The sequence below is a fragment of the Ahaetulla prasina genome, chromosome 6 (genome assembly GCF_028640845.1).
Source record: "Ahaetulla prasina isolate Xishuangbanna chromosome 6, ASM2864084v1, whole genome shotgun sequence".
NCBI lineage: Eukaryota > Metazoa > Chordata > Lepidosauria > Squamata > Colubridae > Ahaetulla > Ahaetulla prasina.
The window spans coordinates 78,164,912-78,177,497 of NC_080544.1; the positions used below are offsets into that span (position 1 = coordinate 78,164,912).

At 34.7% G+C, this 12,586-nt stretch overlaps 1 protein-coding gene across 4 annotated transcripts in view; it reads right to left on the reverse strand.

Moving 5' to 3' along the window:
- Positions 1 to 7,586: 7,586 nt before the first annotated feature.
- The window catches only part of TRIP12 (thyroid hormone receptor interactor 12), a 93,083-nt gene continuing 88,083 nt past the window's right edge, over positions 7,587 to 12,586 (reverse strand). For all 4 annotated transcript variants that reach the window (XM_058188883.1, XM_058188882.1, XM_058188880.1 and 1 more), the window contains 6 exons: positions 12,180 to 12,344; positions 11,825 to 11,989; positions 10,887 to 11,000; positions 10,279 to 10,373; positions 10,054 to 10,157; positions 7,587 to 9,071 (listed from right to left, as the gene is read on the reverse strand). In XM_058188883.1, the coding sequence (XP_058044866.1) occupies positions 8,875 to 9,071; positions 10,054 to 10,157; positions 10,279 to 10,373; positions 10,887 to 11,000; positions 11,825 to 11,989; positions 12,180 to 12,344 (840 nt within the window). In that variant the 3' untranslated portion in view covers positions 7,587 to 8,874. The remainder of the gene's footprint in view (positions 9,072 to 10,053; positions 10,158 to 10,278; positions 10,374 to 10,886; positions 11,001 to 11,824; positions 11,990 to 12,179; positions 12,345 to 12,586) is intronic.

Genomic DNA, 12,586 nt, shown 5'->3' on the forward strand with positions numbered 1-12,586 from the left:
TGGGCTCAAAACAGTTAAATTTGACCAATTTTATCAGCAAGGTACCATAGAAAATGGTCACAATGACCTAGGGGGAGATCTGTATGTTAACATCTCCCTATTAGGAAGTTGGTTGTCGTAAACAAGACTGCCTGCTAATACAATATGGGAGAAATAGCAGACCCTCCTTATTGCCACAAAGTAGGCTCAAACATGGGCATGTACTTTATTCAGGTAATTCAATTTTAGTGCCATCCACTTGCTCAGTCAGATTTGCTTTTCATCTTTTTTCACTGGCTCTCTAAACCAGGGGTGTCAAACTCGTGTCATCACGTGACGTATCACATTTTTTCCCCTTCGCTAAAATGGGGTGGGCGTGGCCAGCTCATGATGCATCTAGCCCGTGGGCCCAAGTTTGATACCCCTGCTCTATACATTGTTTCTAAGCTTCCTGTCCTGAAGAACCCCATTAAATCAAGAACCTGGCTGAGAATGCAGTAGAGGCTACCAAAGAGGCTACTCAAGAGGTAATACTGTTCGGGGTCTGATTTGTCTCCAATTGCTGGTTACTCAATAGCATTGCACAGAATTGCTTGCCTGGCTGGTTGGGAAATTATTTAAGTGCACTTTAGATTGATTAGACATCTTAGGAAGCACATTCAAATGTCATAACTGCAAACAATTCCTATATGAGGCAGTCTCTAAGCAAGGAGTATCTGTATGCACTGTAAGACAAAAACAAGGTTTGGTTTATGACCATCTGTATATTAGGTCTGATATTATTTGAGCAAGTACATAGTTGCCAAAGAGAATGTGAATTCCTGAGTCTTGCCAAAGCTGGTACCCAGAAAGGTTAATCCAACACCAAAAGATGAAGGTTAACCCAACACCCTAAGCCCAGAAGCTATCTTTAAGACCTCAGAAAGTGCAGCAGGGCACTTGATACACTAACTGGATGCCAATTTTTTCTCTGTGGTCTAACTGAAAATACAGCATTATTAACAGTTTTCAATCAACCTAATGAACACTGCTGAACTCCCTTACAATCACTCTTATGTGCTATTCGCAGAGAGCAGTAGATTATAATTATCCTGTTAAATCATTACAGTGTAAGCATTCAGGTTCTTCCCAAGCATTTTATTCCAAAACCCCACAGATTTTGTCCCATTAGCTTACTTCAAGCTAGGCCTTCTAATCCCTGCCACATATCGTGCTCAAGGCAATCTTTAAGATTTAACAGAAGAGAGTCAGGTCAAACTAATAGGGCTGGGGTGTGTCTGTTTCCCTCCAAACATTCAGGGTCCATTGACCTTCACCTTCCATACGTTGGTATTGAAGGTCTCCATCCAAATTCGCCCTGTAACAGCGATCGTCAGTCATCCAGTGATCCAGCCATCTGTCTCAGACTTGGCAACTCTTTGCTGTAGTTGATCCAATCCTGCTCACAGTTTTTTTTAAAATTTGAATTTATATCCCGCCCTTCTCCGAAGACTCAGGGCGGCTTACACTGTGTTAAGCAATAGTCTTCATCCATTTGTATATTATATACAAAGTCAACTTTTATTGCCCCCAACAATCTGGGTCCTCATTTTACTCACCTTATAAAGGATGGAAGGCTGAGTCAACCTTGGGCTTGACTGATAACACACTCCGATGCTTTTACAATCTGAATTCCAAACGAGGTCCTGCTGAATTATAGTCAGCAGCAAAAGAATGGTTCATATTGAAATGAGGCCATGCTATCCTCATGCTCTAAAGTCCTAAAGTCATGCTCAAAAATTTAATTCTGCAGCACATTAACCTTTATAAACTTTTTAGAGTGGCAATGGAGTGGTTCAACTGCCATAACTCAGCTGCTGCTGGACTTCAGCAACATCAGACTCTGCAGTCCAACCAGATCCTATTATTCATGTCTGCTCAGAAGTACAGCATGTAGGTGTGGTTCGAATTGAATTTACTTCTCCAGAAAACTACCTAAGATTGTTCTCTCAACTATGCACAGAGTTATATGGTATATAGTATTTATAGTTGGATTTCTGAATTTGTATTTCATTGCAGGTATCCAGCAAGAGATGGAAGGGGAAGGGGATTTGTCCTTCACCAGATACTCCATCATCCCCAGACAGTTCAGCTGATAGCTACAGAAACTGGATGGTTACAGTTCCTTTTTTACAGATAGATAGTTATGTACATTTGTTTTAATAAGTAAATAAAACATCTAAACAGTCATGTTATTGCCAGGCATATTTAGCATGTGTTTTGTGAAAACAGCAAAATAACTGTTCGTTTTTCCTTTACATTTTATTATAGGGAATATTAATTCAGAAGCTAAATGTTATTCATATATAAATAATACATGTAAGAGAATTTGGCCCATGTTCAAGGAAAAGTAACAACTGATTACTACATCCTGATATTATAGGATTCAGAATATGCAACTATATTACTGAAGAAACTTAACAGTTGTTGAAAAGCCTATAGAAATAAAAATGTAAACAAGAAAAAATGGATGGAAAATCAAGGAGAGAAGCAGCTTGGAAATGAGAAATTTCCTAGAGTGAGAACAATTAACAATTAACCAGTGGACAGCTTGTCTTTAGAAGTTGTAGGTACTTCATTACTGGAAGTTTTTAACAAAAGATTGGACAGCTACCTGTCTAAAATGGTATAGGGTCTCCTGCTTGAGCAGGGGTTGGACCAGGGGTGAAATCCAGCAAGTTCTGACAGGTTCTGGAGAACTGGTAGCGGAAATTTTGAGTAGTTCAGAGAACTGACAAATACCATCTCTGGCTGGCCCCCGAGTGGGGTAGGAATGGAGATTTTGCAGTATTCTTTCCCTGCCACGCCCATCAAGCCATACCATGCCCACCAAGCCACACCCACAGAACCAATAGTAAAAAAAATTGGATTTCACCACTGGGTTGGACTAAAAGACCTCTAAAGTCCCTTCCAGCTCTAGTCTGATTGATTGATATTATTGAGAATGGCATTTAAAATTATTAGAGAATATGAGAAAAAACTGTGTTGTGTAATTAAACACCTTTTTTTAACTTAGAAGGGAAAACTTTCATTCAGAAAATAGGACAATTGCTGAATTTTCATAGCATGGTCAGACATTAGCTCACACTTCTGCTGACTCTTGAACAGCAGAAGATACCTTAATGAAATCTATTTGTATATAGTAGTCCTTGACTTACAGTCAGAATTTCCATTGCTAAGCAAAGCAGTTAGGTGAGTTGCACCTGATTTTATGACCTTTTTGCCACAATTGTTAAGCAAATGAATCAGGTGTTTATTAAATGAATCCAACTTCTTCCACTGACTTTCTCAGAAGCCTTATGGAAAGGACACAAATGTTAATCACATAACGCCAGGATGTCTTAAATATATGCCAGTTGCTAAGTGCATGAATTTTGATCATGTGACCATAGGGATGCTGCCAGTCATAACTGTGAAAACTAGTCACAAATCACTTTTTCCAGTGCCTTTGTAACTTCAAACAAATGGTTATAAGTCAAAGGCTACTTGTATCTAATCCAATATTGGTGCTCTGTCGAAGTTAATGTATTTTGGATCCCTTAAAATCAAATGCCACATTTCAGAATATAATAAGTGTACCTTCTCTGTTGCAACATCTACCCTCTGGAATAACATCCCCAAAGATCCATGTTGTTGACACCTTGATAATGTTCTGGAAGTCTTTAAAAACCTGGCAGTACTTCCAGGCCTTGCGATAGTATATTTGTGGAGCCCCTATCAGTTGTTGTACATCCTATATAGAATGTGGTTTCTTCAGACACATTTTTTTTTTTAACTGACAAGTGTCACTTTGGAGACAACAGCCCTTTAAATTTAATGAACAAACATTACCACAGAAAAAGCAGTGCTGAAGGTGCCTATTGTATGTGGAAGTCCACATCTCTAGTTAGGAAATTTAACTGGCAAAAGGGATTAAACCCTAAAAAAAGATATTCTTAGATTCTAAGTCATATTAACCAAAAACATTTCAATTAACCAGATTACACTAAGAATAAACAAAAGCACTTTACTAGTTGTGATTTTTATATATACATAAAACATATATATAGATATGTTATAGCCATTTCAAAGTAGCTAAAGCAAGTAGCAGAAATGGGATTTATTCTTGTCTTAAAATGTTATCTTTGTAAAAATTGTCATAATGAAGCTTTAAAAGCAATTAGAAAAGGCAGATGACAAAAATTACGCCTAAATTTTATCTTCAAAAGGAAGATGCTTCTGACATTTATAAAATTCCCATCCATTTAAGGCTCATTTTAAAAGAAACAAAATTGCATGCAACACTGGGTTTGCACAATGTAATACCCATGGTTGACTAACCATCGTTTACTGATTTAAGCCATTGTCAGATTGCTTATCATACTGAATTACAAATTAACATAAATTCAGAGTTCAAACAAACCAATTATATATTCTTTTATATTTATAAATCCAGCCTTTGTGAGCTTTATGGCAAATGTTTAGCTTTAGCTAGGTTTTTGGATTTTAAAGTCAAATTGGAACACATGTTCCCTTGTGACTCTGGGTATTTCTGTAACAATGTTTAAAGTGATATGGTTTACATAATAAGTAAGCCATAATGCAGGCCTAGTGTGCTGTCTCCATTGACAGTGGCTTACTCAATAAACCATGGTTACATAAAGCTATGTACAATGCATGCATCCAGTCAGTGACATTTTCCAAGTGCTTTGCCATTGACATAATAGAGAAACCTGATTTAGGAAGAAATACTCAAGGCACTAATTTATTTATCTAGCTCAATAAATCTATCCAGCTCAAATATCTGGCTTTTATATATTTCTACTAACATCTCATCAACTCTAACCAATACATCTTTAGAATTTAAAATTCTAAACTAGCAAGGAGATGCTCAAGATACTAGCTTAATCTAAAGGTACTATAAATCAATGTAACTTTGCCTGAAGATCATTTAGAAGAAAATTCCATTTCTTTTGTACATGGAATGTTTCCCTAACATAAATCAAAGGCAATAACTTTGTAAGAAGTGTCATAGACACCAATTTAGCATCTGGAAATTAAGCAGCTAGTTGTGTACTTCCATAACTGCTTTAATGCAGTCAAAACTGTGCCTTATGACAGAGCTAAGAATTGTTCCTATATTAGGAATAAAATTCAGAGACTTAAAAGCAATTTTAAGACACTTACTTTAGGAAAAGTAAGTGATGTTCTTTTGAGAAGAGTCACAGAAACAGATGTTGCTCATTGTGACAACTGTGTATGAAAGTAATGGTTGTTTCACTTTCTACTTTTGCCTACTTTTAAGTAATTATGAAGACATGAATAAGCAGAATGGAATGAAAAATAGTGGTCCTATGAACTATTATAAAATTAATAAAATATAAATAAATAATGCCTAGAAATATGTATTTTGGATCAAGGACCCAGTATTGGAAAGCAGCAGTAGACTAAAGACTGGAAAGTAGAAATAAAAATTTGTTGCACCTTCATAAATATTAAACTACTTAAACTACAGGGTTATATAGAGTTTACACATTATTTCCAATAGTGATGTGTATCTGTAAAGCTGGTATGCTAGGTTTCCAGTGAATGAATACTTTTAATAGAGTAAAAAGAACTGGAAAAAAATTCCAAAATCCCAGAACTGGCAGATCGAAGTTGAATGCTTATGGAGAAAAATTCTTATTGTTCCCATTGTTATTGGAGCCCCAACTGCAATATCTTAAGAACACCCTTGATATATGAAAATATCAGAATTTATCGGACCAGAACACTTTACAAAAATCCACCCAATTTGGAACTATCCTTGGACACTGTCTTAATTCTTAGGTCCTTTGTTAGGACTTTAATTCAGTTTCCACCAGTCTAGATTACCTACACATGATAATAATATGGCACAATACTAACGAGAAATTTTCAGTTTGAAAGTAAGTTGAGTCATAATAGCTACGGGTCAACATAATGCACTGCAATCATAAGAGTTTCAGAACACTGTTTGGAATCCTGAAAGGGTAGCTTAAGAAAGAGTAGTTTTGTTCATGCTGTTGTTGGCACTTTTTCTCATGCTAAATTGTTGGACTACAATTCCCACAATCTTTTATAATGTTTGCTAAATGACTGTTTCCATTTCTGGTTTGAAAAGTGTTATTCATATTTAAAGAGCAAAACAAATAAGATTATTGTAAAGTCTTCAGGAAGCAGTATTTTATGTTGTCACTTCTTACTGTGAACAGTACAATTATACATTAACCTAATTCTTAAAATTTAGCAATGCATATAAACTGTATGCATTAAGCACGGAAAACTAACAAAATGTGTATCTGCTTAATTTGCTCAGTGATTCATTTTACTTGAACAGAATTCCAAGCCAGTATTACGAAGTACACAGCTGGAGGCATCCGCCAGTCTACTATACTGAAGACAAACAATCGATCTACACTTTGTTAGTTGCTTTAAAGCACTATGCTTCATACCTTAAATTAGTTTACAGTGCCACTGTGTCTGCTAACAGCAGCAAAAATATACCCAAAATTAGAGCATGACAATACAGTGATGAACTATGTCAGTATCACCAATCTTTTCAAAGTAACAGATCTTACTGGTCAATTTTTTAATTAACAAAAGGCATATATTATTCAGGAAACCATGACGCAGTTTTCTATATTTCACTTCATTTTGGCAGACTGAAGTTTGCTATGGTAAAATAGACAAAAGGCCTCTTCATGTATCATTCTATTTGATTCCTGTGCTTGCTGAATAAACGCTATTCTTTTTAAACCCTTCCCATTTCCAAATTAGGCATAAAATGTGCCTGTAGCAAGGATCCAGTGAGGCAATAGCCCAGTTTTTCTCAAACAATATTCTCCCAATTCCACCCCACCCCAAAGCTACTTGGGCTTTCAGAAATCAGAGGACTATTTGAATTTAAGAACTGCCATTCAATGAAACCCAGATTCTGTAGGGAGACAACATGGGTAAAAAAAATATCAATACAGATGATATTTTAATACAAAATATTTTTACATAAGTCAATTTTTTTAAAATATAGAACCTTAAAAAAGAACAAATTGCTATCAATATACTATAAACACGAGTCTTTGTGCCATGTTTGATAGCATTATCTGAACATTTTTAAACACCAGTCCATATTTTAACACTGCCTTTCGGTTTTTAAGGAATACTAGCCATGGTCTGTTATGTCCACTGTGAAGTACTTCCATTCAGTTCTAATCTGACAGACTGCTCAATGTCTTTGCATAATGATTTTCACGTTCAGCTTCTCATCACAGTTCAGTGGTGCACAATATGGCCAGTCCCATTATCTTAAAAGAATATCAGTTACATGTACTTGAGTACATTATGTAGTTACAAGTTCTTCATTTGAAAAGCAATCTTGCTGAGGTTTAATAGATGCTCTACCCTGATCATCCAACCAAATTTAACAGTACTCCAATGTTTATTTTGATTTCTCAAAGTTGAATAAAGTCATATGTCAGTTTTTCATTAAGAGATGAACTACATAGCATGTACATCTCAGGAATGTTTTGGAATATTCTATTTTTGAACTCATGAAAATAAAGAAAACTAGATCTTGCAAACTCTCGTTTAATGGTAAATCATCCATGACAAGATGGCAACTTAGCCAACGAAATTTAAGATGATTTACTTGCATTGGAATAATTTACAGTTTGAACTTATGCATACAGTACAGAACTATGAACAAAAAGGTGAAGCAAACTTTATTTATATTCAGGTAAAAACATTAACCTGATGAAGTAAATTATTGCAGATTTGAGAAATCAGCACATAAAACAGTAGGACAGCATTTCTTACAGGTGCATTATCTGTGTCAAAAATGGATGAATTGTCTTGATCCACACCAGTATTCTGGGCAAATGGGGGCGGGGAGGGGATGCTAGCTGACAGCAGGGGCAAGTAATTCAGAAAAAACTGTGAACTTAAAATGAAGGAAACAGGACTGAACAGGGAAGAAAAAAATATTAATTTGACTTTATAAAAAACTTTACATCAATTCAAAATGTTCTGGCCACATCATAAATATTGGCCAGACCAATCAATTGTTGAGTTTTTCAACTTCACAAAAAGCATACACTCCTCCTAGCCCCTGGTAAGAGTTGGTTTGCCTAAATTACTGTGTAAACAGCTCTAGAGTTTCTTCTGGTAAGTAGCCAATATACACTACTACATTAAAACTAAGCTATAGGAAACATCCTACCTACTTACAAAGGTGGAATTATTGACAATATATTTAATAAAATTAAATTATTTTTTAATTTGAGAAAACATGGAACAGTAAATGCCCATGTCCAAAAATGTAACAATTGTGAGTGATGCACACAAATAGAGCCATGTGGATTGCATATCAGACAATACATGAGGGAGGGAAAGGGGAGCAAATCATGGTATACAGAACTAGTCTACTTAGCTAGAGGGTCCAATACTTCTTTCAATTTCTGTACTTATGTACAAAGTTGTCTTTGGGAGGAAAAAACTGCAGACTTGGCTAGATGGATACACACAGCCCAGTATTAAACTGCACAGCAACATTTATTGTTCCAGCCTGAAAAAACATCCCTTTTAAATTTCACACAGCAAAGCAAGTTAAACTTCACTCATTGATAAATGATAATTTAAAACAAGAACTTGCTAAAGAAACCTTGTCACAACAACTTTAGGGCCTGATCACTTTAAAGTCCAAGGGGCCTTTAATGAATATCAACCTAGTGTCTTTGTTTATAATCTGCAAGCCGTTTTCTAAACAAGGCGTAACGTTTCCTCGACTCAGATGATACATTTAGAAAAGAATCATGATTCTCTTTTTGCTGTAACAGGCAGACATTGCATTATTCTTTGTGATCAGGAAAGGTGGAATGACTGCTGCCCTTCTTTTGCAGCTATCAAAAGTTTTTCACGCATTATCTCAATACTTGAATAGTCTGGCAACTTGAGATAGTTTACACAGGTCATTACTGAGGGTAAGAAGTCATCTGGATTTTCTGTGGATTCAAATGTCTTCCGTACAATCGTAAGGGGAGGATTCAAACTTCGAAAGCCTAAGAAGAAAGTGGGGGTGGGGGTGGGGGGAGAAAAACCAATCTTCACTACAAATTTATATATAAAGCTATCAGGCTAGAATACAACATGATTTACATAATTTTTCTATCACAGAGTGGATACATTTGAAAACAAACCATCTTTCAGCTCATATTTGTCAAAGCAAAATCTCTTGTCATGTTGTCTTTGTTTCTTCCATTATGGGATTCATCATTACAAAAGATACATGTGTGCAATTTCCACATTTTTGTTGTATGATGCTCTTTTCTTAACAAAGAATTGTAATGTTTAAAGTGGAAGTCTTTATATTTCCCCTGGAAGCTCCCTCAAATAGTAAATAGGATTTTTTTTAAACAGGAAGGAAAGGTAGAACATTTGGAGCTATGATGTTTCTTCAAAAATCTCTTGCAAACTTGTTCCTTCCTCAGCAGGCTAGAACTCAGTCTTAAATGAGTGACTGTCACAAAAAGTCTAGTTGTTTAGAGCTTTCTATGTTCATTTCCCTCCTCCACTGCAACAAGATAAGCCTATAAATATGGACTCCTTTGTTTTATTTATTTTTATTTAGAAATATATTGCTGCCTGCTCGCACATTATTCAAAGCAAGTAAATGGTACTTTGGTGAAATTATACATTTTTTATTTTATTCATTATATCCAGTTTTTCCTCTCAGGAAATCTACTTTCATTATAACTTGATATATAACTTCTTATATACTAAGATAATGTTGCAGTCAATATATGCTTATCTAGGAGTAAAGTTTATTATACTTGACAGACTTTATTTACTAGTATGATCCAAGCAGGATTAGACCATAAATGTTTGTATTTTAAAATATAACTGGATGATTACAAATTAAGAATTATATGAGTACCCCCTTTGGGGATAAAGCTGTGTTATAATTAAATAGAACAAAGATGGCTTTCAACACAATAAATCATTATGATTTGTTTTTATTAAGATATCAAACAAAACACCTACCTCCTACTGGCAGTCTCGGGCTACCAGTCACAAACTGAAGAAATAATCTCTGCTGTTCACTATCAAAACTACTAAGAATTTCAAATAGGAATTTCACAGCACGACTAAAATAATAAAAAGAGGAATATTCAGTTAACAAACACAGTTATCTTTATATAGATACAGTATAAAAAGCCATTTGACTCATAAATGAATTACTGCCATGTATCAAGAAATTTGTGTTACCTGTCATGTGTATATCCATGATCTGGCCTGCAACATTCCATTAGTGTCTTTGCATCCCAAGTGTCTGTTTTGCTACCACACAGCAACTGATCCAGCTACAGGAGTGTTTTAGAACAGGAGGCAGTATGAGAAATGTGAAGAGAGAAGAGTACAGAAGCGAAGTCAACTTATTATTGCAGAACTATTACATGATTAATAGAATCCCTGCAAGCGCAACCACTTATCCAAATCTTGCAGAAATTGAGCTTTGTATTTTTCATAGACTTTTTTTCTTTTTTCCATCTATTCCTTATAGATGGAAAACCAAATATCACAGAAGAGTATCAGGTCTTAAATACCAAGCCACAAATTACAAAATTATGTAATACTGTGTAAGAGATATAGTGTCCTCAACACATATCGACTGCAAACACTAGAAAAATAAAAGTATATGGCCAATTCAAAACTATGCCAAGAAATCAGGATAATTTAATTTTATGAAGTTAAATATTTCCATGAGAGATTTCCATTACCAAACAAGTTGTATAAGTCTACACATTTATAACCAAGAAAATACAATTTAGGAGTACAAAGTTATTTCTCTAGACTCAAACATAAAATGTACTAACCTCCTCGGGATAGAAGTACTGAAGATGACTAAGGGGAAAGACAGATTCAAATCCATCTCTGAATGAGTCAAATTGTCTAGAAACACCTTCATTTAGTGCCCAGAATATAACTAGCTATAAGAAAACATTGACAAAATAGTATTACTATACTACTCAAGAATTCATTATTGATATTAACGGGTAACAATGTTTGTAAGAAAACTAATTAATATACCATCCAAATCTAAGCTATGTAACATAAAAAAATTCTAAGGTTGATAGTTTCCCTTTAGTTATTAAATAATAAAGCAGAAAAACTCAGCAATATTTCTAATAGAAATTCTCCAATTACAGAAATTTATTCTGTATTAAGTTATTGGTACCTGCTCATGCAGCATGATTAACTGGCAATACTACAGTTCTTTCTAAATAATATTGTTGTCCTATGCTGACCCAGATTTAAGTGGTCTATGATTTTAAATATATGTGTAAAGATTTATACTGATTTTTTAAGTGTAACTTTTAAGTTTAAAAATGATTGAAGTATATTTCTTTTCTGAAACAGGTTAAAACACAATGGAAGCATAGAATATCAGTGTAATAAACACATTTAAAAATAAGCATATCCAGGAAAAATTATTCACTAAATAACCTTCAAATTTTCAGGCTAATTTTAAAATAAGTTTTTTAATTGCATTTTTAAATTATATATTGTACTGTCTGTTTTATTTTTGCCTGTACACCGCCCTGAGTCCTTCGGGAGAAGGGCGGTATAGAAATCAAATAAATAAATAAATAAATAAATAAATAAACCTTTTTAGCAAGTTTTTTAGAAACAATTAAAAATAATTACAGTTGAAGTTTCATCACATGGAACATGTCAACAATCATTCAGAATTAGTATTAGTAATAAAATCTTACTGCCAATCAAATCCTTCAAAACCTCTGATGTTACTTACTCTGAGATATTCTTCTAAATTATGAACAGTTACAGGTATGTCTTTCCCTCCTTTTTTCAGTTCTATATTTGGAAACCCTGGCAATGTGAAATCCAATCCTAGATCTTCAACTGAACAGCCATTCATTGTAAGGGTCTCCAGTGCATATTGTAGACTTTCTTTGGTCTAAAGGTATAAGCATAAACACAAGTGATCATCTGGCAAAAATGCTTTAGCTTTCTATTTTTTAACTATGTAGTTAATCATGCTCCCAGAAGAATTAATTTACATGGGGGACAAAGTGAAATACTCCTTTTAAGGATTAATTGAAAAGCAACCAAATAAAGCCTTTCCTATCTAATATTAGTATGGATACCTGTGATTTGTCTTGTTCAAGTCTTCTCTTCTGTCTCACAATTTCTTCAAGATGATACACAGATTTGGCTACTACAGGATCAATATTAAACAAGTCATGAGATGTTAGAGATGTTTCCTGTCGCAGCATCCATTTGTAAAAGGGAAGGCCAAGTGGAAGGTCAACCTAAAAGCAAAAGGTAAAAAGTTTCAATCCCTAAATCAACCCCTGCCCCGTGTGTGTGTGTGTGTGTGTGTGTGTGTGTGTGTGTGTGTGTGTGTGTGTGAGAGAGAGAGAGAGAGAGAGAGAGAGAGAGATATTTTTACTGAATGTAGACTATAATTTTTGCCAATATTAGTTGAATTGTCAAAAGGTGAATCATATCCAGCTAATACTGAATATTTTTTTCCAAAATTAAAAGATGTACT